Raw genomic sequence first — 25,971 nt, 5'->3', positions numbered from 1 at the left:
CTGGTTTCTCTTTGTTCTTCGCCAATGGCCGGTCGACCGGCCACCGATGAAGCCCGGGAAGGGCTGGGCGAGGCTGCCCTCGCCGACCATAAGCGAGCTGCCCCTCGCCAAATCTGGGCGAGGGCCACCCTCGCCGGCAACAAGCGAGGCTGCCTCTCGCCAGATTTAGGCGAGGTGACCCTCACCTGTTGACGGCGAGCGTGGCCCTCGCCAGATTGGGCGAGGACGACCCTCACCCAGCCCTTCCCCGGCTTCGTTGATGGCTGGCTCGGCCACCGGCAACTGGCCACCGGCAAAACAAAGAGAAGATCAGAAAAGGAAAAAAAAAAAGAAAAGGAAAAAAGAAAAAAAAAATATTTTTGGAAGAAAATGCCCTTGACCTCGTTGGTCATTGGACTGCGAATATTTCGCCGTCCGGTGATCGACGAAGTCAGGCCCTTATTTGAAACTCTCATGGCCACTTCAGGCCTTTATTTGAGACCGACGTGTCACTTCATATCCTTATTTGATACAAAGTCCACTTCAAGCCCTTATTTGAGAAAATTAGGGCACTTCAGGCCCTTATTTGGAAATTTACCAATTTATCACATATATATCAGTTTGTGGTTTTTCGTGATATTGACCTAAGTATTTATGATGGCCGGTGAACAGTACAACGAATTACGTTGAAAGTTGTCTTATGAGCATGTATAACATCATAAAAAAAAATTAAATACCTATGACATTTCACAATATCTTCAGAGTGGACGACGCAACTTTTGTAAGACATAGTAAAATATTAAGAATTTAACTATTTAGAAATTTACGGCACTTTGCACGTGTCCTAGCAAAAAATCATTAGTCTTTAAAAAGCATCGTTAAATATTAAATGTTAAATGTAAAAATAACCATGACCCCTTAAACTGCATTGCGACGAAAAGTCACAAGCTCTAGGAAAACATTGATAATCTATAATCAATCAAAATATTTAAATAATTGGCATTAGGTAATAAGCCTTTGTAAAAAGTCGTAAAGTACTTAAATTAGAATATTTGTGACATTTTGAACAATGTTACAAGGAAAATATCTAAGCTCCCGAAAAACGTCGTAAATTATCAGGAATTAGGACCTTTTGTTCTTGATTACGACAAAACGCCATGAGACCTTTGTATAAGTCGTAAGATAATAAAATCGATATATCAGCATATTTGTAACATTTTAAAATGTGCTCATCGTAAGTTTTTGGAAAAAGCCGTAAATTATAGAGTTGAACTATATTTTCCAATCTTTTTTTAGTCTGACTATATTTTCCAATTTAAATAAGTTGAATCTTGTAAACCTTGGTAATAATTATAGAAACCGATAATATTAACCAAATATGTTGAGAATTTAAGTGAGAGTCAATTGAAGTTTGTCAGATTGATAATTGTTAAATTCACTTCCAACTAATCGTCCTCTAAAATAAATTTCTTAGATCTTTTCAAGTTTATTTCTTGCATGTCGACTTAGAGCAAGCCTATGTTCACTCTTCCAGCCGACAATTTATTGGGTGGATTTCACTAGTTAATCAATTAAGATGTTACAACTTTGAGTGATAATAATACTCAATGTATGATATGTCTCTTTATCTCACTCTTTTCAGTGCCTCTCAAAGATTACACTTTGTAGCTCAAGAAAGGCAAGTATGCAGAATCAAAATACTCTCAAACTTTTGAATTTTTTTATTCTAGACCTCTCTCTTCTGTTCGGCACTTTGTTCTCCTTTTTATATTCCTCCACTTCCAATCTACCCGTTGGATAGTCTGCAGAGGATCACTCTCTAATCAACCTATTGGACGAGATTACAAAACGAAGATTTATTAGCCGTGGATAGATAAGATCTGAATCCCCGTTGATTTGGTCACCCAATAAACAAATCTTCAGTTTCCATAAGTGGAGTTCTTCGATTAACGAAGGCAACTTGTCTACGAAGTGATTGATAATCAATCAAAGATATTTTGCATGAAGGATTTAGTTGCAAAACAATCTTTGGGATCGAAGATCAAAACTTTTTGAAAATGGAAATCCAGGCCAGATCACTAGATGTGACAATTAAAATTTTGTGTTTGAATATATTTTCATGCATATGAATATGTCTCTATACTTCTGAACATGCGTCTAAAAGTATCCAGCTTTAGCGTAGAGTCTAAAATAATCAAATGCATCCATGTATAATGGATTTGACGATATCCACACTGCTGTTATAACTTTCCTTAGTCACGATATTTGAGCCATAAATAGAGTCTGAATAATAACCTCTTAATATAGACTCTTTCTTCATGGTGGAGACAATCAAAGATTGAATATGAATGACACTACTATGCAATTATCAAATTCAAAATTGAAAATGGATAGTTTTTGTTAGCTTCAAAATCTAATATGTGGTTTTCTCAACAGTTGGTCCTTGAAGCATCCACCTACTAGAGGTGGGTCCTTCTATTATATATCTAGGTTAATTTACTCGATGCATTATCATCTTTGGCATGTCTCATAAATGACGGTTTTGTCCTTTTCCACACACACGATAGGTTACTCATCTTGGTAGTACTCTTACTCAATAGCGATCAACATTTGGAGTTCAAATGTGTTTTGAGAGTTAATTACAATTTCACATGTATAATCCATGGCACAAATATTTTTCGTGTTCAGTGTTTAACTCACTTCATTTCTATTCCTTCGCCATCCAGAAAGACTACAAGGAACCGCATCTTGTTTGAAACCTCTTATCCCAGCAATCCTCCGCTCTCTACTCTCGTCAGTGTGGGTCGTTACAAAAGATACCTATGGTAACATCTCAACCATTGTTACAACTTACCTTTTTCTTAGTGATACAAAAAAGAGATTGAGATAAGGTATTATGCCATATATCAATATAAAGCATGAATATACTCTTCATAAAATGAAAGCTGGAGAGAACTTCATCATATATTTTGGAATACCAGTATAATATTTTTATTGAGTAGAATCATTTTGAACCCCTTTCCTATTTGAGAAAGTGTCTTGAAATGAGAATTAACTATTGAGAAGAAACCTATTTGATTGAATAATAATTTAACAAGATATAATTCTAAGTCTTATTGATATCTCAGCTAAAAAATCATGATGTTAACTGGGCTCTCTTTTGAAAACACCTTAGTCTTATGGACTTGATGCCGAATTTTTTCCAAGTCTACCCAAGATGTATAGCTTGGCTGTTCTACGTACCGGATCACAACATATAGTTTCCTCAAATTTAAAAAAAGAAAATCCCTAAGTTGGATGTTGGTCATAATGCTCTTCTCTCAAAAGGCCTAGTAGTAGAGAACCTTAATCAGCATATAGGGGTGAGCATCAGTCCAGGATTGATCATGGACCGAACTTGGATCGGTGCAACCCAACTAGTCCTGGTCCGATTCCTAGGGGCACTGGACGAGTCCTTAGTCTTGGGACTACTGGAATTTGTATTGTGCAGGTTGGTCCCTAGTCCTGGGGCTCTGTAATTATCTTTTTTTTTTGGGTCCAAACCCTAGGTATATAACTATATGCCCCTCTTCTTCTTTCGCCATTTTCCTCTCTCAGAGTCTCCCTCTCTCCTTCAATCTCATATTATCGTTGAAATTTTCCATTTCCATCTCTTCGGAGGCAATTTCTTCGTCTTCTCTCTATTCCGCTGGACTCAACGATTGATGCTCTTTCCCTCCTGTTCGTGCTTCTACCTCCAGTGACTAAATTAGTTGTATCTCTGTTACTATAGATGTGTACCTGATTCTTTTCACCGTTTCATATCGATTTTCTATTTTGCCGATTCATCTATTACGAGGCTTAGTGGACGATGAGCTTAACTTTATTGGAATAGAGTATTTTGCTTGGTTATGATTGGGGATTAAAGATGTCTTTCCATGTTTCAGATAAGTTAGACTTAAGGTTTAAGTGGTTTTATCTTTTGAGTTTTGTGAATTCGAGAGTTGCAGATGACTTTGTTGATCTGGTTCTAGTGATAGCTACGCCACGTCGCTTGAAGGAGTGAGGAAGGCTTGGTGGTTTGGATTGGGTAAGTTGATTAATGTTGAAGAGTGCATTAAGAATGCCGAAAGGTATGAATTGGGTAAATTGAAGCCATGCATATTTCTTTTTTACTTATTAATTCTTTTGTATATTTGATGAACAAATTCTTTTGTTTTAGATATGGATTGTCTTACCAAGGTGATTACCATTGATAAATAGAGATTACACATTGAAATTGAATAATGAGATGTTCTATCAACTGAACTAATATAATTTAAATTTAAAACCATGGTTAAGTATTAGGCTATTAGCTATGTCTGTTGTTTGTTTTGTTTTCGAGTGTTCAGATTTTGAAGCAATCAATTATGAATATTTAAGATATGAAGTTTTATAATTCATGTTTTATGTTACTATTTTGAACCTTTTAGTGTTTATTTTATTTTATGTGTTCGTCTTCTGTGATGGTTTGTTGCTTTTGGCTAGTGGAAATTTCTATTGTTAACTTATCTTAGATTTCTATTTAATTAGTATTGGTGTTCATCGTTTGTTTGCTCAGTATCGCATTGTCAGTGGATATGTAATTTCAAAGAGCATGTTAGTTTTTTTTAAGGAATACAAAGACGACACAAAATAAGAATCAGTTGATCCCGGGTTGACCCTGAAACCCAGTCCTTGATTCCAGGCTCAATAGGGTAATTCCTCGGTCCCAAAAATTAGGGACTGACATTATGCAAATTGGTCCCTACGTTAGGTGTTGGATAGACCAAACTCGGACCATGCTCACCTCTATTAGTATATACTCATTAAGTCAGTGTAACAATACTAGCCAATAATCGAAATCCCGATAAATCACTCGAATTTATCTCCCCTTTTTTATCCGACCTGCACCCACATTGGTATCCCAATTTTCTCCTCTCCTCTCTCTTTCCCTCCCTCCAACTCACCGTCAGAATTATTTCCACCACAAATTCAACCAATTTCAAACAAACAAGGAAGAAAAACAGAGTCCCAGCAGCACCTTGATCCCCACGTTGCAACATCACATCTTCCTCAGTTTTGCCATGAGTGGCAGTGGACAATATAGCCTCTGCAACCCATTTTCCTTTTTGGCCCCATGCATTTTGGTACGAAGTCCCCCTGGCTGATTTAGTCAGGTTGGCATGCATAATCAGGACACCATTTTCTCTGCAGCATGCTGCCATCATCCCATGCTTCCCATCTTACCCTCAAAAAAAAATAAAAAAATAATTATTACTCTGTCTCGTGACAAATTCCTCCTGATCACAGGTCATTTTCTAATCAGCAAAATAGAGAGAGAGAGAGGGGGGGATAAAAAAAAAATTGAAGAAAAGGAAACGGACCCATTTTTCAAAATTCTCCTACCTCTCTTTGGGCCAAAGTCAAGAAACTGCCCCCCTTTAAAGGCAAAAAGATAATTTGACCCCGTGAAACATTAAAAAAAGAAGAAGAAGAAGAAGAAGGAGGAAAACTTGACCCATAATTGAATTTGAATTTAAATGAAAAAGGAAAGTATCTTCTTGGGCATTGATTTGGGTGATGATGTTCTTCCCTCCACTCGGATCCGGATCCGGAATTGCTTTGACCCCATTTCGATCATTGAGTTTTAATGCGTCGCAATTAATTGTGTCGTGCATCGAATGTTTTGTTCTCAAGATCTTATAATGGCTTGAATGCATGTAGGCAAGCAAAAGTTGTTTGGGGTTGGCCTTCATGGTGGTTGGACCAATTGGGGGATGGAGATGAGCGTTGGAGTCTCTTATTTGACTGGGCTTCGATACCTTTCGAGGCAAATACATCACTAAAAATCCCAATTAGGTATCTCATTACACATTTGCTCGTAATTAATTTTAGTCTCATGAAACATCCCAAACTGATACATCCGACCCAAATTTACTATCGGTTAAAATGCATATATGTCAACACGCGTGGATTTTTCATACTAAATCTGTCATTTTCCACGTCAGATCAGTCTTGCAGTCGTCTTTCACGTGTGTTGAAGGATATCATAAGGCATGTTAAAGAGACCAGATTTGGGTCGAGGAACCAATTTGAATTTCCTCGTGAGATGAAAATTAGTTACGGGGATAAGTGCGTCGTGCTCTCGAATGGTATCGACCGAACCTTTTTGTACATTTTTCTACCCGTCTATTTTCGCTTTCCAAACCTTGCTGCTCTTTATAATTTGACATCTTCGTACCCAAAAAAAAAAAACCTGAAAATTTAACTCTAATCTCCATGGATTAATAGTGAATAGATAAAAAAAAAAAGGACTCATTCAATTTCAGGGGAAAAGAAAAAAAAGAGGCTTGATTGACTCAAAAACTCAGGACCATGCATCATGTATCATTTTCACTGACACTCCTCTCACCCCTCCTCCCCTGGACGCTACTGATTGATCCCCGCGAGCCCTGATTGGTCCGTGCACCGCACGCGCGCCAGCAGCGACTGGGGGGGCGGCGTGTCAAACTTTTTTTTTAATTTCATTTTTTTTCTCTTTTTTTTTTTACGAGCCTCTTCTCTCTCATCGCTTTTTCTTTTTTTAATTTATCATATTATATCATATCATCATTTTTTCCATTTTTTCCATTTTTTTTTTCCTTCTTCCTCCTCCATCTTCTCTCTCGTGAAGACAGGGACATTCTCTCTCTCAAAGAGAGGGGGCCAAAAAAAAAAAAAGTTGTCTTTTTTACCTCCCTGCACAGTCCGCACCAGAGTAGGGTTTTCATCTCTTCACTCTCCTCCTTCCTCCTCGTCTCCTTCCAGCTCGAAGCGCGCAATCGAAGGAAGAAGAAGAAAGCTCCATTGTTCGACGAAGACCGACCCCTCGCCCTCAATCCCCCCGAAACCCTAATCCGGCCGCCGCTTCCCTCGGGCATTACCGCCCCAGCTCCGGGAGAACCTCGCCGCGCCGGGGAGGGGGGGGCTGGGGGGCTTTCGTCCGCCGTGCGCCCGAATTCGGGTCGGCCTAGCCCGGGGGGGTGTTTTCCCCCGCTCCGGTTCGGCGCGCGGGCCGGGTCGCTCGCGGCGGATGTCGCCGTCATGGCACTCGCATTCCTCCCCGCTTCGCTCGAGCAGGTAAGAGGACCGGCTGGTTTTGAGTGCGGTGACCGGCGTTGGGGTTGCTTTTGCTGGGGTTTGGAATTTTTTGGGATTTCGTTTTGGGGGGCTTTGTCGATTGCGATGGCGCTTCCGGGGTGTTCTGATGGAGGTGGGTTTTTTTTTTTTTTTTGTGTGTGTGTGGAGCAGTTGAGGTAGTGAAGCCATGGAGGGGGACGAGCGGGAGCTGCTGCTGGCCTGCGCGATTTGCGGGACCCTTTTCGCGGTTTTGGGTTCGGGTTCTTTTTCTATACTGTGGTGTGTCAATTGGCGGCCCTGGCGGATATACAGGTAAGCTCCATCATTTTCTTGATGGGTCTTTTGCTTTGGTGGATTGATGGTTTTGGTAAATCTTTGAGTATGCCAATGGCGCCTGCTTTTCTCGGAAATGAGCCCAGTCCTGCATCGGTTTTGTTCTTATGTGAGTTAATGAGCCTGCTTTTCTTGGGAATGAGCCTAGTCCTGCATCGTTGTTCTTCTTGTGTTAGTCTAATGTTCATAATCATGTTCTGTAACGTAATGAACTGAAAATTTCGAGGCTTTAATCGCCGCCTTTGATTCTGATTTAGTTAGCGCCCATCTGTTTTGATGACTGAATCTCATATGTATTGACTTTTGATGGCTATGAGTGAACCTGAGAAGGCAGGTTCTTCCTTTTCATGTTGCATGCGCAGATATTACTCCCTTTTGTGCGCTTGCGTACACTTGTGTTTGTGTCTGTGGATTACTAAGGAGGTTTGCGTATACATTCACAAGATAGGTGGATCTAAAAGACTTGGTAACGTCTTCAACTCTGTTATCCAAATCCAGATCACACAAAAAAATCTGCTTGCCATTTGAAAACGACACTTGTGAAAGGATTGAGACTCAAGGAGAAAAACAAGCAGGAACGTGCAGAATGTTTATCGGGGATCTAATCCGTTTCGATTATGCTTACTCCTAATCCTTATGGAATGTAATGAAGGCGACTTGCCCTAGGCTTTGGTTTCTGTCAGATTACAACGGGATTCGAGGAGAAGTATTACCAAAATTTTCTGAAGACTCAATATCAGTGTCCCGGTTCCGATGAGACTTTTTTTTTACTCTCATTTGCTGACTTATTGGCCGGACATTGCATGGCATGTTGCCCGCATCTCCTTGGCAGATCTTCATCTCTTCCCCTATGGATTGGAATGGGAAGACTCGGTACAAGAAAGTTTGGGTTGGGGGGGGGGGGGCTATTTCAAGTAAAATTCGGAGATAAATTGTTGGTCAGGTTTTGCACTTGCCATTTTCCCAAAAAAAGTATTGTACTTGGCGTTATTATATTAAATGAGCAAATATTTGTATGTATGCAGTCGAACAAGAGGCAGCCTGATACTCTGTATTGTATCCTTTTGGATGTTGCTCCCTGTTTTTGGACCAGTAAGTCCTTTGCTGGAAAATATCAGCAAATGAGTGCACTGGGAGGATTATAAAGCTGGTCATGTTATATAGGATGGGTTGGGAAAGTCAATCTTTCGCCCGAATGTAGTAGGAGTACCAAAAAAAGTGATACTTTGTGCATTAGGGCAGAAAGGATGAGGCTTGTCTGTGTGGTAATCTTCTGTATTTCCCATGAGTATTCCGCAAGATACTGAGAGGAGTAGATTTTCAATCTTAAATGGACTTGTAGTCTTTCATACATGTTCTAACAAATAGCATACCACTCAGTCTTGGATATTATCTGGGAGAGGTGCATTGAAGAGATGAAGTTAATGGTCAAACCATTCAAGATGCATCAAATGCAGAAGCAACTGAAGAACTCAATTTGTTCCCCTCTACTTGTTACAGAGCATAGTCGTCCTATTTATTTGCTTCTGGAGAAATGTTTACAAGCTTTGATATGTTGCACACCTCATACGTGACTGTTATGTTGTTCACTGTTTTAGGAGCACGGAATATACTTTGGGTAGGAACGGTTTTTGCATGTTACTCTGTACATTGGTTGTCAAACTCTTTCACGGAGATGGTGAATATTGGTATCTGATTGTACTTGTTGGTCTTCTATTAGTAAAATATTTAATATTGCAAAATGGCACCGACAGGGCGTGAACCCACATAACAAGTCAATAGGTAAAACTGTTATTGTCAATAAGGTCCTTCGGATACTGTCCCCTGGCAATGCTATTTCTGCACCACCAAGTTTAGTGTGGAAAGCCATCTTTATTTAAACACTAAAAGGTGTTTCCCTGTTTTTAAAGGCTCTCCTATATTTTCTTTGTGGTTGCACTTACATCGATCGGTTTGCCCCCTTTTCAGTTGGATCTTTGCCAGGAAATGGCCTGCTGTTCTACAAGGACCTCAGCTGGGTAGGCTATGCGATTTTCTTTCCATCTCTGCTTGGACGATTGTCATTTCTCCGGTGGCTGTGCTTATCACATGGGGATGCTGGTTGATATGGATACTGGGGCGAGATTTAATTGGTCTTGCCATAATTATGGCTGGCACTGCCCTACTGTTGGCATTTTATTCGATCATGCTTTGGTGGAGAACGCAGTGGCAAAGTTCGAGTATGTTCCCTCACTTTGTATTTTCTGAAATTATCCCACTGATAAAGTTGGGTCTTCTAGTTGGATTGGTGTTTTAAAATTTCAACTGACTATTTACTGCTTTTGTCTCGTATATTTGGTTCTCTGGTGGGTTGGTTCCCTAAGCTTTTGTAAGGGTCTTGATTCTCTTTTTGTGCCAAGAGAAGATCTCATTATGCGAGATTATTTGATAAGCCGTAGATATGTGGCGAGTCCAGTTCAAGAATCTCTAGTAAATTGGAAACTGCTATCCTGTTAGGACTTTTGCCGTCTGTAATTTTTCACTAAATGTTTGAAGCATGGTTCGGGACTTTTGAAATTTTCCTTATCTTTCGCCCAAATTTTCATTTGCCCCATCTTCCTCCTCCTTTTCCCAAACAGAGTGTAAGTCCAAAACTTACCTCAGTGCTGTAGGGATTTTCGATGAAGCTATAAAATGCTTGTTAGTGTTGTTTAGTTTATAGTCTATCGTGACACGATTATTTTAGATTTTGAAGCAGGTGCACCTTGGTCTACCTGAACTCGAAAATGAGCAGAGAGAGAGAATCGACTGATTTCAATTGACAGAATGTTGCAACATAGTTGAAAATGGTCTTTGATGCCTGGAGGATTTAGTAAGGGGGATTATTGTGGTGTGAGGAAAGGCTAAGATGGTATGTTGGATTTAGTAAGGGGAAATAGTGTGGTTTGAGGAAAGGGTAAGATGGTGTGTTGGTTTTCAAAACCGATCTAAAATAGAAATGTAGAGTCCTTGTTCCTTTTCAAGTTCTATGGCAGTCATCTGATTGGTGAAAGAGAGGATGTTTTTTGTGAAAGGGAGCGGACACCTCCTTTTCTGGATAATTTGTGAAGATTCGTCGTTATAGGGAATCTTTCTGTCGAGCTTTGGCAAATATTGTCGATTCGTGTTGGAAGTAAGACTTCTTTAAGTTTCCTTGCTAAGTTAAAAAAAGGATGGTACAGGGAAGACTTAAAACTTCCTCCAACAACTACAATGCGACAAGAAGTAGATGTTTTATTCAACAATAACAAATGCAAGAGTGGATCTGTTTTTGCTGTTTTCCATATTTCCCTTGTCTTGAAGCAGTAGAATACGAAGAGGTTTTAATGAGGGACTCCTTTATTAATACAATTACAGATGGATGGTTTGGTTTAAACTCCATGCTTCGTCGTAGTAGGCCAGCCGTATAACACAGAGTGGGACTTTGTGAACTGCCACTAAATCGGCTATGCTCTGTCGAGTTAAATGTTTACTGGCTTGGAATACCATTCATATAATGTTCCAAGAATGCTGCATTGGGAGAGATATATGTGGTAATTGTGTGGAAGCAGCCTAAATTAACAATATGATGGAATTAAAACTTGGATTGTTGGGGGCATTTGCAAAGCCATCAAACTGATTTGTTGCTAAGAAGAATTTTTTTGAAGTTTTTGAAATATCAAGGCTTAGGGAGACATACAGGGATATAAAGAGACAAGGATAGAAAGAAATACTGTTGCAATTGGAAGGAGATACCGGAATGTAAACTTATAATCGATGATGCAAAGGATTCATTTTTTTCCTCTTCCAAATACACAACTGATTAGTTCGTTGAGTGTTTCTTACTTGTTTATAGCCCGATCTTTTTGATTTGAGAGATCAGGGGATTTGGTGTGGATTGTGTAACAAGAGGAAGAAAGTCTGTTGAGGCTATAGAGAGCTGAATGAAGTGTCCATGAAGTTAGCTTCCATCACGTTCAAGGGAAAGCGCTTGGATTTTCCTGTAGAAATAGGACCGTAAAAGATTGGAATTGGAGGGTGCCCTTCTCATCAATTGGAGATGATTGAAGCTTTTGCTACGTGTTTTTGATTGTGTGCTCTGTGGAAGTGTATTTTCTTTGTATTATTTTAAGTCTTGAGGTATATGCTGCGTCTTAAAAAACTGAAGTGGGAAAGCGGTAGAAATGATTAATGATGAATTTTGATGCCATATTGATGTTCTTATTTTTCTAATTACAGGGGCTGTTGCTATTCTTCTCCTTTTGGCGGTTTCCCTACTTTGCGCATATGAGCTTTGTGCTGTCTATGTCACAGCTAGTTTGAGGGCATCTGAGCAGTATTCACCGTCGGGTTTCTTTTTTGGTGTATCAGCAGTTGCCTTGGCAATCAACATGCTTTTTGTGTGCCTAATAGTGTTCAATGGTGAGCTATGCAAATTTTTTCTCACTAAAATAGTTTAGAATCTGGAGTTGTTAACTCACTGATAATGTAATGTCATCAATTTAGGCAGTCGTTTGCAATATATGTTTTATATTGTAATGTTCCGGCAATCATTACCTGCAGGAAATGGCTTAAATGTGGACGAGTATGTACGTAAAGCTTATAGATTTGCATATTCAGATTGCATCGAAGTGGGCCCTGTTACATGTTTACCAGACCCACCTGATCCTAATGAGTTGTACTTTCGGCAGTCTAGGAGGCAAGTTAATGATATCTTACGCTGTTATTTGTGTTTCATTTCGCGCCTTTATAGTTTTTAGCAAGATTCAACTAAATACTATATAGCATTTTTCCTGCATGGTGAAGAACTATGCTCACTATCTCTTTGGCATCCTTTGTGGGAATATCTGCTCACTTCAATCGTGAGCACAAGGCACAGTTTTCATTAACTTGGATTTTGATATGATGATTTGAATAATTCTTTTGGAGCGGTTGTCAATATTATCATTTTTCAGAGGGCTTGTTGAACTTGCTCTCCCTCTTTTCTGTACAGAGGATTCAGTTGCTTTTAGGGTTCCTTTTGTTTTTAAATCAGATGCGCTTACTTGTCAGGTGGTGAAACGATTAACACTAACCAGATCTTTTACCTTTTTCTAACTTGTTCCAATTGTGTTGTTATGTTGCTGCATTCTTGTAGGGCTTCTCATCTTGGAATTCTTTATGTTGGCTCTATAATCGTATTGATTGTGTACTCCGTCCTGTATGGTTTGACTGCAAAAGAGGCGCCTTGGCTTGGAGTAATTACGTCAGCAGCCATAATAATCCTTGGTATTCTGTCTGAGACTCTTCTTTTTTGTAGCTGAGTGCAGTCCAGTTGTTCTCACTTACTTGATTGTCTATCGTGCAATTTGAGTCTTATGTACATCTTTGTTTTTTTCAGATTGGAACATTGGGGCTTGCTTGTATGTGTTTCAGCTTCTGAAGAGCCGTGTTTTAGCTCTTTTGATTGCCGGCGCATCTCGAGTTTTCCTTATTTGTTTTGGAGTGCATTTCTGGTTAGTTTTGAGTCTTGTGATTAAGCATTTCTTACGAGTCCTCTAGTTTGTGGGTGACATGTTTTTCTTATAGCTGTCAATAATTCCTCATTTCAGGTACATAGGACACTGTATCAGTTATGCTGTCGTAGCATCAATGCTGTTAAGTGCTTTTGTTTCTCGACATCTATCAGTAACAAATCCATCAGCAGCACGCAGAGATGCGTTGCAGAGCACTGTAATTCGCTTGAGGGAGGGCTTTCGAAGGAAAGAGCAGAACAGTTCGTCCAGTTCGTCAGAAGGATGTGGCTCCAGCATTAAACGAAGTAGTAGCGTTGAAGCAGGACATCTTGAACCCAGTTCCAGGGTTTTAGGACAAAGTACCATTGATGCAAGCAGCTGGAATAACCCCTTTTTGTGTCGCGCTACTAGCTCTCGCGAGGGTATTGTGAGTGACAAGAGCATGGATAGTGGAAGACCTAGTGTAGCGTTGAGGAGTAGCTCTTGCCGCTCTGTCATTCAAGAGCCAGAGCCAATAACTTGTTTTGCTGATAAGCATCTTGACCATAACCTGGTGGTTTGTTCAAGTGGTGGTCTTGACAGCCAAGGCTGTGAATCCAGCACATCTTCTGCAAATCAGCGAACTTTGGATATGAATTTAGCTTTTGCACTCCAGGAAAGGTTAAATGACCCTAGGATCACCTCAATGTTAAAAAAGTGTGGACGACAAGGTGATATAGAATTAACTAGCTTATTGCAGGATAAAGGATTGGATCCTAATTTTGCTGTGATGTTAAAAGAAAAGTTGGATCCGACTATCTTGGCATTATTACAGAGGAGTAGTCTGGATGCAGATAGAGATCACCGTGATAATACGGACGTTGCAATCGTGGACTCAAATAGTGTTGACAATGTTTTGCCTAATCACATTTCTTTGTCAGAAGAACTAAGGCTTCGTGGGCTTGAAAAATGGCTTCAGGTCTCTCGCTTTCTTTTGCATCATGTAGCAGGCACTCCTCAGAGGGCATGGCTCATATTTAGTTTTATCTTTATCCTTGAGACTATTGTGGTTGCAGTTTTTCGTCCAAAGACTATTAAGATGATAGGTACCTCGCATCAGCAGGTAGGAAGGGGAAGGACTCGTACTTTTTCAAAATATATGCTATATCTATATGCAGATATATAAGCACATATATGTGTCTCTAACTCAAAATACTAAAATATATTCTGATTCTGGATTGTAACTCAAAAAGCCTAACATCTATCTCTGCGTTACTCTGGATCATGATTATCTAATTTTGCTTCTGCTTTGCAGTTCGAGTTTGGGATTGCTGTTTTGCTGTTGTCTCTTGTTGTCTGTTCAATAATGGCTTTCCTTCGCTCCCTTAAAGCAGAAGATATGGCTATGACATCTAAACCTCGGAAGGTACATGTCCAAGAAGTTGGATTATGACTGAATCATGTTTGGTCGAATTTGGGCATGTGGACTATTGTGAATGACTTTTGCTTTATCTCCGACTGTTTTTGGCTTGATTATTGCAATGACATAGTGCCTCTGGAATTTTCTGTATCCATGTATTTTAGCTTGTTATTGAGTGCTGAACTAGATATCGATTCTGTCAATTGGCATTTGTACGGTGTTTTGCACTATTTTAATATTAATGTCGGTTGTTGGTCTATGAATTTTCTGCATGTATCTCTTCAATATTATACAATTGCTGCTGGTTTTTTCTCATGGACATTGGTTTTTTCCCAGTACGGTTTTATTGCCTGGCTCCTCAGTACTTGCGTTGGCTTGCTGCTTTCATTTCTGAGGTATGCACCTAGTCCTACAACATTCATCTTCGTGTTTGACTTCTACACACTGTCAATATTTGCAAGCTAGAAATCATAGTTCACCTCTCTTTCATGGAATGAATGCATAGTTCAAGGTATTACATATGACAAAGGGACTTTCATCCTGGGAGAAGTGATGTATCGGTCTCTGTTATTTGCCATGTTTCTATCGTGGTTATGGACAGGGTGCTGTTATTCTTAATATGTAGTCTAGATTCTACGACAGTTATCTGATTCAAGCATCTTAAATGGGAATAATCTGAACTTATTTTAGGAAGTATGAAATGGCCTGTTTGTCTCAGATTTTTGACTTTCTAGAACGTGTGATACATTAATGCTAAAAGTGAGATCATATGGAAAGGTCGTCTGTGTTCTAGAGTGCTTGCCAAATAATTAGAGATGAATCAGGTGACTATCGACCATGTTTCCTTATCCACGTGTCTGGGTCCTAATGTTGATGTTATTACTTCTTGCTAATTTTCAGTAACTGAGTGATTTTAATGGCTGCTAATGTATTTAAGACGTTTTGCATGGTTGCAGCAAGTCGTCAGTTCTTCTTGGATTGTCCTTGACCCTACCTCTTATGGTAGCATGCCTTTCTGTTGGAATTCCGTTATGGATCCTTAACGGCTACCAGTTTTGGGTACCACGAGTCCACTCTGCAGATCACCCTGGAAGCAACATTACTCGTGGGAAAAAGGAGGTGTGTACCTGGGCTTGGTTTCTATATCTCTATTTATAGTTGAATTATCTATCAGAAGTTGTTATTTTTACTGTGTTTTGACGTCATTTTAGCTCCTTTCTAATACATGTCCAATCCAATCTCATGGCTGTCAATGCTTGTATTACTTCGCTTGAATGGTTAAGGTATGGCAAGATTAGCGTATCCATATTATGTTGTTTTTTTTGGGTGGGGGGTGGTATTGTTTTGTTCACTTACTTCATATTCCTAGAATTTCTAGTTTCTGCTCTTTGGTATCATCTATGTGAAGTTGCTATTCTGAATCTCTGCTCTCTTTTTACTGCTATATTAAGTTGCTAGCTACCTTTCAAGGACAAGTAATTCACTTCTGTCTTAATTTTTTTGATGGAGACCAGTTGCTAATTTGTTTTGGATTAAATGTATATATACGTACTTGTACATATGGATATCTGGATTTTAGTGGTGAAATTCTCAGTCTAAGTTCCTCAACTGTTGCCATTCACAGGGAGTGGTTCTTGTTATCTGTGCATCATTGTTTTCGCTGGCTGTGGTGGCTCTTGGTGCAATTGTGTCTGCAAAGCCATTGGAGGATTTAGGGTACAAGGGATTGACTCGTGATGAGAAAAGCTTCAGTTCTCCTTATGCCTCATCTTATTACCTTGGATGGGCCATGGCATCTGCAATTGCTTTAGTTGTTACTGGTGTGCTGCCCATTGTTTCATGGTTCGCTACATATCGTTTCACTCTTTTCTCTGCTATATGCATTGGGATATTCAAAGGTATTTCCCGTGTTCCTTATAACTTTGTGCTTAGCATGGCAGGTGCGTTTATGGTGGCTTACTAGTCAGGGATGCTCTAAACCTAATTATTTCTTTTGTCCTCTCAAATTTGCAGCTGTCCTGGTGGTCTTTTGTGGTGTCTCCTACTTTGAGGTAATTAAATCCAGAGGTGACCAAGTTCCAAGGAAGGGGGATTTTCTTGCTGCTTTACTTCCTTTGGTGGGCATTCCTGCTCTGCTATCGCTTTCTTCAGGATTGTACAAATGGTGAGTTAGCTTTGTGATCTTCTATCCGGTGGTTAACTCAATCCAAAATTTTAAATCGCTAGTAACCACTTGCAATACTGGATTTCATGATGGGTTGCTGCGTTATACTCAACTAGATTCATGCATTTTCCAGGAAAGATGATGATTGGAAGCTTTCTCGAGGTGTATATGTGTTTGTTAGTATTGGACTCCTCCTCCTGCTTGGTGCAATATCAGCTGTCATAGTTGTAATCACACCTTGGATGGTAAGTGTATCTCCTTTTGTTTTTACTGTTTTGGGTGTAAGATTGATTTATCATCCTGTATTTTTATGCAATTGGACAGATTGGGGTGGCATTTCTGTTAGTTCTCCTCCTTGTTGTACTGGCTATTGGTGTTATCCATCACTGGGCTTCGAACAACTTCTACTTGACTAGGATGCAGATGTTAATTGTGTGTTTCCTCGCTTTCCTTTTGGCTTTGGCTGCTTTCCTCGTTGGCTGGTTTAATGGTGAGCACAGAACTGATTTATCTTGTTCCCATAGTTCTTGGTTTTGGTTAAGCGGTTTCCCCTTATTATCAAATCTGGACGTTTATAATGCTGCTAGTGATGTTTTTATGTATTATCAGATAAAGCATTTGTTGGAGCATCTGTGGGTTACTTTGCGTTTCTCTTTCTTCTTGGTGGAAGAGCACTCACAGTGAGTTGGTCTTGTACTCTTGTGCTCATTATATTTCACCATATCCCATTTTCAGACCTCTAGTTTCTTGTATTCCCATTCTCCTTTAATACAAAATGAGCTTTTTGTCAGGTTCTTCTTTCACCACCCATTGTAGTGTACTCTCCTAGAGTGCTGCCAGTGTATGTTTATGACTCTCATGCAGACTGTGGAAAGAATGTCAGGTTTGTCTGTCATTTAACAGTTCATAGTTCACTTCCATATCCCTTGTTCCTATCATGTATGCGCAAGCAATTGGTTTCTTAATGTCTATTTTGATGTACAAAATATTGCAGTGCTGCATTTCTTGTGCTTTATGGGGTTGCATTGGCAATTGAAGGTTGGGGCGTTGTTGCTAGTTTGAAAATTTATCCTCCATTTGCTGGTGCTGCTGTTTCAGCAATTACCCTTGTGGTTGCCTTTGGGTTTGCTGTTTCTCGTCCATGCTTAACTCTTGAGGTTTGTCCACTGGTCTTATCTGGCAATAGCTGTACTATTATTTATTTCTGACTATGACTTGCGTATCAGGAGTTAATTGCTTTTTCCTTATCGTCATTTTGCATTATGACTTTGAATGTCATTGGTTCTGAACAAGTTCTTTCATTTGTCAATAATTTGTGTATTATTGCTTCCACTGCCTCCTCCAAATCTTTAATTGATTATCCACTTGTTTACTTCCATATTCAGATGATGGAAGATGCAGTGCACTTCCTGAGTAAGGAAACAATTGTTCAAGCAATTGCTAGATCTGCTACTAAGGTATGTAAGGATGGGATCTACGGTTCTCAGGTTTTCAGTTACTTCCTCTGTTTAAAATTCAGGTTCTTTTGCTTGTCACGCATGTTCACCATATAAAAAGACAAAAATTTATCAACTTGCTTTTTTTTTTTTTTCTCTCTGAAAGTTAATCTGTTATTTATTTTTGTTGATTGCTTACTTTTTCTATGTATCTGACGAGTTCTTTCTCAGTAACTCTGCAATTAACTGGAGGGCAGTGTGCCCACTGCAGTCATGCACTGCAGCTTGTGTATTCAGAACGATGCATTGCCATAATTGTCTATAACTTGTATTACACAATTTTCTAGTCAACGTTGACCGTGTGTTCTTATGACTGTTGTTTCTTTGCTGGGGGGATGGAATGACCTTGTGATTCTAGATAATATGGCTGTCTTGTAGTTGCAGTGTCTGCGTGCATGTATACTGTGCAGACACCTGCATAACATGGGTGGGCAGTGGGATCTGTACTCATGCATGTCTAAGTGGTGATATGCATATATGTGAACATGTTTTCCTGGTTGCAAATGTTTCCAAACTAGACTAGTGTGTGGACCAGCTGTACTGGTTTTGTTACTCACATGTGATGAGTTAGGAATGGCTTGTTGGTGTGTGATGGCCAGGGAGTTCAAAGTCCCTTATTCAAACTCTTTGCTGCATGCTGTTTTTTCCTAACTGGCGTAATTGCTGGTTTTGTCTGATTTCGAAGACGCTGGTTTTGCATGCCTCTCGCTTGGTTTTTTTTTAAATTTTTGGAGAGAGAGAGAGAGAGAGAGAGAGAGATGTCGTCTTATCCTTTTCAATTGGTGGGTTACTTGATTCCTCATTTTCATCTTATAATTCTATTGTGATTTTGGGAACTTTTGCGTAGTTGTGCTCTGTCTTAAGTATTGTTTTGTCTTTGAGTATCTTATTTACTTTGAGTATTTTGCAGACTCGAAATGCTCTATCTGGAACATACTCAGCGCCACAAAGATCTGCCAGTTCTGCCGCACTTTTAGTTGGTGATCCAACAGTTATGCGTGATAGGGCTGGAAATTTTGTGCTTCCCAGAGCTGATGTTATGAAGTTGCGCGATCGTTTAAGAAATGAGGAGCAAGTTGTCGGGTCGTTCTTCTATAGAATTAGATATAGGACTTGTTGCCATGACAGGGCTAGTGATGTTGATCACAGAAGAGAAATGTGTGCTCATGCACGAATTTTGGCTTTGGAAGAGGCTATCGATACTGAATGGGTGTACATGTGGGACAAATTTGGTGGTTATTTACTTCTTTTGCTTGGTTTGACTGCAAAGGCAGAGCGAGTGCAGGTAATTGAAAATTTAACTTATTTTCTACGTTCCTTATGTGTATTTTCTTTGTCTTGAGGAATGGTGAAAATATTTTTCGTATCTGTGGTGTAGGATGAGGTTCGTTTGAGGCTCTTCCTGGACAGCATTGGGTTTTCTGACCTCAGTGCGAAGAAAATTAAGAAATGGATGCCAGAAGACCGTCGGCAGTTTGAAATTATTCAAGAGAGGTAGCTTAGACCTTTGCTGTTTTTCATTTTTTTCTACTTTCTTTTGGTCCGTGCACCGGATTTCCTTACCATTTTATTGTGGATTTAGTTATATTCGGGAAAAGGAAATGGAAGAGGAAATCTTGATGCAGAGACGTGAAGAGGAGGGGAGGGGTAAGGAAAGAAGAAAGGCTCTCTTAGAAAAGGAAGAACGCAAGTGGAAGGAGATAGAAGCTTCTCTCATATCTTCTATTCCTAATGCTGGCAGCAGGGAGGCAGCAGCAATGGCTGCTGCCGTACGTGCTGTTGGTGGTGATTCTGTTCTTGATGATTCTTTTGCACGAGAAAGGGTTGCAAGCATTGCACGTAGGATACACAGTGCTCAGTTGGCTAGACGAGCACTACAGGTTGCAATGATTTCTTTTATTTACTTTTTTTTGACATGCTGTAGTTTCTGTAGTGTCTTCTATTTTACAGTAGAGATGCTCAAAATTGAAGCTTTTACGATAGAATATCATTAAATAGTAGGCATTTAGGGACAATAATCAACACCGGCTGCACATATTATATTCATAGTTGAGGAACAGTCAGTAACATGGGAAACCGATCGTCGAATTGAAGGTGTCCTCATGAAAATTATGATTTTCAGTTACTCATTTTTCTTGATTTGTTTGTTTTCCTATTGTTACTCGGACATTTCACTCAGTAATACAACTGTTCGGGTGTATGCAAAGTAATACGACTCCCAAGAGAAGTATATCTACTCATTTTTAGTTTAGGGACTTGTCCATATATCCTTAGTGGAGTACCATTCTCAATTTGACTAAAACTGCTGAGTAAATCCTTTATATAATTAGCACAGTTTTTCTTGTACTTACGTATTTGCCCATCTATATGAGGTTGCTGTGTTGTTGCATACGTAGAAATCACCCAATGTAGTATTTTCCTTTGGTGTGACTCATCAGCTTCCTGATTCATATTGTAACCTTTCTAGTCCATTATATTCATTCCATGCGGTGATTGCTATGATGCAGTAATATCTTGAGTAGCCTGTAGCCTGTGGTTCATATACTTAGGAGACTAAAAATAAAAAAGGTGTAATATTAGTCTATGCTGGCTCCAAATCTATCTATTTCATTTACCATCAGTTCATCTATTTAGATGATTGCTTAGAACATCAGCATCCTTTGAAGATCTTGTGGACTAGTCAATTCTATGCATTTTTGCAGCATTACTTATTCATGGTCTGTGATAAATTTGTCCCCTACAAATACTTCTCTTCAATTTTTTTATGCTTACTACGGGTACTGGCATCTTCTTTTGTCTTATCACTTCTAGCAGCTTTTCGTTCTTCTTAAGGAAGCAATAATCATAAAATTCATCTGAATCGTGATAGAGATTCACGGGGGCAGCCTATGAAGTAGTAAATATGGTTTTCTATATGTTTCCTGTCCAACAGAAATTAATTCCCACTTAAGAAGAAAATTTAGCTGCGCAGAGATGTTCATTTTCACACATTCTTGAGGCAATCTTCATATTGACATTTAATTTATAGCTGGGATAAGTGTGTGCTTTTTCTCACACAACCATGTTTGATCACCGTGCCCATTTATTTGAAAATGCTTTTTGCTGTGCCTCTCTGTTGACAAATATAGGTTGCTGCCCTATTTCTCCGACTAGAAGTTTGCTTCTGTAGAATATAATCAATTGGATCGTAATTAAAGACGTCTACAGAAAGTGAAACAGATGCTCTGCGTTGTGTCCTTTCCATGATTGTTATCTTATGTAAATCTTTAAATTCTGAGCAGTATTATGTGTTAGCACGACTAGTCTCACTCATATTCCACTCTTGGGGCTGACAGACTGGGATCACCGGTGCCATATGTGTACTTGACGACGAACCGACATCCAGTGGAAGACACTGTGGTCCTATTGATGGTAGTGTCTGTCGAAGTCATAAAGTTAGCTTTTCTGTTGTTGCCATGGTTCAACCTGAGTCTGGCCCGGTTTGTCTTCTGGGAACTGAGTTTCAGAAGAAGGTCTGTTGGGAAATTCTAGTGGCTGGATCTGAACAAGGTATTGAAGCTGGACAAGTCGGACTAAGGTTGATTACCAAAAATGATAGACATACATCGGTGAAGGAGTGGAGTATTGGTGCAACGAGTATTGCTGATGGAAGGTTATTTGTCATTAAATACGGAAATTTCTTATAATCGTTTCCACCCTTCTGGATTTAAGACTTGAATTATTTAGATTTCATGATTGGACTAGTTCTGCATTTCCTGCTTCCTGAGCTGCTTCTCATAACTGCTTTTCAGGTGGCACATTGTAACCATGACAATTGATGCTGACATTGGTGAGGCAACTTGCTATTTGGATGGTGGCTTTGATGGTTACCAGCCTAATTTGCCATTGTCTGTGAGAAACAGTATATGGGAACAAGGGACTGAGGTCTGGATTGGGGTTAGACCACCCATAGGTTTGGATTCATTCGGGAGGTCAGACAGTGAGGGAGCTGAATCGAAGATGCATATCATGGATGTTTTTCTTTGGGGAAGGTGCTTAACTGAAGATGAGGTGGCATCTCTTCATACTGCCATTGGCTCAACTGAACTGAGCACAATTGATTTTATTGAAGATAATTGGCATTGGGCAGATTCACCCTCCAGAGTAAGTTTTACTTGCATTGATGTGTTATCTTATTTTAGTAAAGAAGTGGTTCTTAACTTCTCCTTACAATCTACTTAGGTTGACGGATGGGAAAGCGACCCTGCCGATGTTGATTTGTATGATAGGGATGATGTAGACTGGGATGGACAGTATTCAAGCGGGAGGAGAAGACGGCCAGAACGTGATGGGGTGGTGGTTGATGTTGATTCTTTTACTAGGAGGTTCAGGAAACCTAGGATGGAAACTCAAGAAGAAATTAATCAACGGATGTTGTCAGTTGAGTTGGCTGTCAAAGAAGCCCTTGCTGCAAGAGGTGAAACTCATTTTACTGACCAGGAGTTTCCTCCAGTTGATAATTCTCTATTTGTTGATCCAGGAAATCCCCCTCCAAAGTTGCAGGTATCTTTTCCATTTGACAGGTTCCTTTGACATTGCATCATTAGGTACTGTTCAGTTATGGTTCTGTTACTGTTAGATAGTACACTAACTTTAACTTCTAAATAGGTTGTTTCTGAGTGGATGAGACCCACTGAAATGTTGAAAGAGACCCGCTTGGATTCTCATCCATGCTTGTTTTCTGGGACTGCTAATCCATCTGATGTTTGTCAGGTATTCTGTTTTTGCAAATAACACACAAGTTTAGAATACTCGTTTACTTAAAATTTGTCCTGTTTACTTACTTGAAAGTCGTTTCTTTTCAATGATCTATGATTTTATTGTTTCCCTCCTGAACCATGTTGGTCAAAATTCAACAGGGTCGATTGGGAGACTGTTGGTTCTTGAGTGCTGTTGCGGTGCTAACTGAAGTTTCACGAATATCAGAAGTTATTATTACTCCAGAATATAATGAAGAAGGAATCTACACTGTTCGCTTCTGTATCCAGGTACTAAGTTTTTAATTATTGCAATGACATTGCTTTTGCTGCTGGTTGTGTTGAAACATTCTATCGGTTGACGTCTTTATGGGACCTACAGTGCTACCAGTTTTATGCTCGATGCTTGCCTATCATATGTGTGGGTCTATTTTGGGGTAAAGAAATATGTGCTCATGTTTTTGTTTTACTGTAGCACTGCGTAGCTAGAGGGAAGTAGGCCTTGACCTAGTTATGTAGGGCTGCTTCTTGTTGTGATACTGGAAGGCGTACTTAAAACTGGTAAAGAAGCCTTACTCACTTAAATGTTTGCACCTTGGAGACAGTGCTACGCAGGAGTGATCATTCCACGTTCTATTTCTCTGATATATGATACTTTGGTCTGGTTTTATTCTTTTCCAACGTGTATATTTGTTAAATGTAGGATTTATTTTTATTAAATCCTCCATGGGCTGTTTCGCCATTTTTTTGTTACTGAATGAAGTTTAGTAGGCATAACTCTTTATTTTCTGAATCCCATTTAGGGTGAGTGGGTCCCAGTTGTCGTTGATGATTGGATTCCTTGTGAATCTCCGGGTAAACCTGCATTTGCCACGAGTAAGAAGGGCAATGAGCTATGGGTATCTATACTAGAGAAGGCGTATGCGAAACTACATGGTTCTTATGAGGCACTTGAAGGTGGGCTTGTTCAAGATGCGCTGGTAGACCTTACAGGTGGAGCTGGTGAGGAGATCGACATGAGAAGTGCTCAGGCGCAGATTGATCTTGCAAGTGGTAGGCTGTGGTCTCAGCTGTTGCGGTTTAAACAAGAAGGATTTTTGCTTGGTGCTGGTAGTCCTTCAGGTTCCGATGTTCATATTTCTTCCAGTGGCATTGTGCAAGGGCATGCTTACTCATTGTTGCAGGTATCTCCTGTTATTTGGTTGGTGTTGCTGTGATGTCTAAGTGTTGCTTTTTAAGTTAATAACCTGCTTGTACTGCTGTCCAGGTAAGAGAGGTGGATGGTCATAAGCTTGTTCAAATTCGAAATCCATGGGCCAATGAAGTTGAGTGGAATGGACCTTGGTCTGATTCGTCACCTGAGTGGACTGACAGGATGAGACACAAGCTGAAACATATTCCGCAGGTTAAACTTTCACCGTGGTCCCTCTTACCTTTGTATCTATCTGCTTATCAACTCCAAAACCGCATGACATGATCGATTGATGAGTGCATCTCGTTGTTTGGCGTCTCATAGTTGTTTCTTTTCCGTAACTCTCATGCCGTGTCTCTGATTATTGTATTTGAGCAGTCAAAAGAAGGAATTTTCTGGATGTCTTGGCAAGATTTCCAAATACACTTCCGATCCATCTATGTCTGTCGTGTCTACCCTCCAGAGATGCGCTACTCAGTCCATGGCCAGTGGCGTGGTTACAGTGCTGGTGGATGCCAGGATTATGATACTTGGCATCAAAATCCTCAGTTCCGCTTGAGGGCAAATGGTCCAGATGCATCATCGCCAATGCATGTGTTCATTACCTTGACTCAGGTACCTCTGCTGATTATTATGAGACTAGCTTCCATCTCTTAACTATTTGTGTCTTTCACCTGACTTTTTGACGTTATGGACTTGTAGGGTGTGAGTTTCTCAAGGACTACAGCTGGTTTCAGAAATTATCAATCTAGTCATGATTCGTTGATGTTTTATATTGGGATGAGGATACTCAAAACTCGCGGTCGTCGTGCTGCTTATAACATATACCTACACGAATCAGTCGGGGGGACAGATTATGTAAATTCACGAGAGATTTCATGTGAGATGGTACTGGATCCTGATCCCAAGGGTTACACGATTGTGCCTACAACTATACATCCCGGTGAAGAAGCTCCATTTGTTCTATCTGTTTTCACCAAAGCATCGATAACCCTGGAGGCTTTGTAATTTGCATCAGTGGCTTTTCTGTAGCCGCTTCGTCCTTGGGCTGAGGACAAGCCCCTGCAAGAGAATGCATGCTTGGCTTGAGCACCTGCGCCTGCAAGTAGATTTTGGGACCATGAGCCGTGCTCGAGTTTTGAGGTTATTTTATTTTTTTTGACTATCTTGTTCATTCTCTCGTTCTTTTAGACTAATCTCTTCGCTTCTTAATATATTGATTTCAACTTCACCATTATTAGAAAATCCAAATCTTGGCTACCAAAAGAATCTGCGAGTTGTCTTTTTTTTTTAAGCCACTTTAACATGATCTCAATTTTGACAGGCCGCCTCTGAAATTATGGTCTTTAGTGCCAGCAGGTCTAGCAGATGCCTTGAGAAGCTTAATGGCTTTGAAGATCACCTACGGGCTTCTCGAACCTCAGATGATGTCATTTTGGAGGGGAATGCAGCCATGGAAGATGTCATTCGTGTAGGGCTCGAGTTCCATTATGAAGACATGTCTAGTTGATCTTGTACAGATGGAATTCAGAGGCTATCTCAGCCTGATCTCGCTTGAGTTTTGCGGCTCCATGCCAGCATCAACAAGCGTACTCGGGGTCAACCTGTAAATGAGTATGTTTCGAGATGAGAATAGGATTATTTATTTTGTAAAGGGTGGAAATATCGAAAAGCATATGACAAATAGTTCACACAAATTCCTTCCCTCACAAGGGGAAAGATTGAGAAAATGCTGTAGCTAGAGAAATGTAGAGATGTGCTGCAGTTTGTTTTGCACTTATAGGAGAGAAAGGTGGATATTGTATAGTGTTCGATTTGCAATATAATCCCCCACATTCCATCGTGTCTTACTTTGCGTCGTCCGTGCTCAATTACCGACTTCTTTATCTGCCAATGCGCAACCCGTCTATAAACAATTTCGTTCTTCCTTCTGGGGTTGATACTTCAGATTATTTTGAATCAAAGAAGTGTCCCGAGATTCTTATGAACTCCCCGGAGTCTTATTCGCCGGATTATGTAAATGGGTCCCTAAGTCTTCCTCATCTGGAGTATCTTCCAACT

At 39.9% G+C, this 25,971-nt stretch overlaps 1 protein-coding gene across 4 annotated transcripts; it reads left to right on the top strand.

The window, feature by feature from the left end:
• Positions 1-6,748: 6,748 nt before the first annotated feature.
• On the top strand, positions 6,749-25,760 carry LOC115670452 (calpain-type cysteine protease DEK1). 4 transcript variants are annotated; one of them, XM_030591735.2, is made up of 32 exons: positions 6,749-7,098; positions 7,270-7,410; positions 9,400-9,650; positions 11,668-11,850; positions 11,992-12,127; positions 12,566-12,696; positions 12,809-12,923; positions 13,020-14,025; positions 14,218-14,328; positions 14,659-14,717; positions 15,279-15,441; positions 15,947-16,220; positions 16,336-16,486; positions 16,620-16,731; positions 16,811-16,976; positions 17,096-17,166; positions 17,278-17,369; positions 17,481-17,643; positions 17,872-17,943; positions 18,893-19,267; positions 19,361-19,476; positions 19,565-19,862; positions 21,318-21,634; positions 21,774-22,125; positions 22,204-22,524; positions 22,630-22,734; positions 22,881-23,009; positions 23,522-23,902; positions 23,986-24,123; positions 24,289-24,525; positions 24,613-25,053; positions 25,270-25,760. In XM_030591735.2, the coding sequence occupies exons 2-31, from the start codon at positions 7,286-7,288 to the stop codon at positions 24,916-24,918; spliced, it is 6,456 nt and encodes a 2,151-aa protein (XP_030447595.1). In that variant the 5' UTR covers positions 6,749-7,098; positions 7,270-7,285; the 3' UTR covers positions 24,919-25,053; positions 25,270-25,760. The 4 variants fall into 4 exon arrangements, with proteins under 4 accessions (XP_030447595.1, XP_056176092.1, XP_030447593.1 ...); XM_056320117.1 differs by having other exon boundaries at positions 25,267-25,760; XM_030591733.2 differs by having other exon boundaries at positions 25,261-25,760.
• The last annotated feature ends 211 nt before the right edge of the window (positions 25,761-25,971 follow it).

This window comes from Syzygium oleosum, unplaced genomic scaffold (assembly GCF_021117445.2).
Source record: "Syzygium oleosum isolate NSW1041296 unplaced genomic scaffold, Sole_v2.1 Sole_v2.19, whole genome shotgun sequence".
NCBI lineage: Eukaryota > Viridiplantae > Streptophyta > Magnoliopsida > Myrtales > Myrtaceae > Syzygium > Syzygium oleosum.
The sequence above is the reverse complement of the archived record's forward strand: the minus strand, read 5'-3'. Positions and strand labels throughout refer to the sequence as shown.

What these genes read in the sequence shown, in the direction of transcription:
- LOC115670452 (XM_030591735.2), top strand. Translation starts at nt 7,286, where the DNA reads ATGGAGGGGGACGAGCGGGAGCTGCTGCTGGCCTGCGCGATTTGCGGG. An exon ending in TACTTTCGGCAGTCTAGGAG is followed by an intron (nt 12,128 to 12,565) that starts GCAAGTTAATGA and finishes GCATTCTTGTAG; the next exon opens with GGCTTCTCATCTTGGAATTC. An exon ending in ATCCCCCTCCAAAGTTGCAG is followed by an intron (nt 22,525 to 22,629) that starts GTATCTTTTCCA and finishes ACTTCTAAATAG; the next exon opens with GTTGTTTCTGAGTGGATGAG.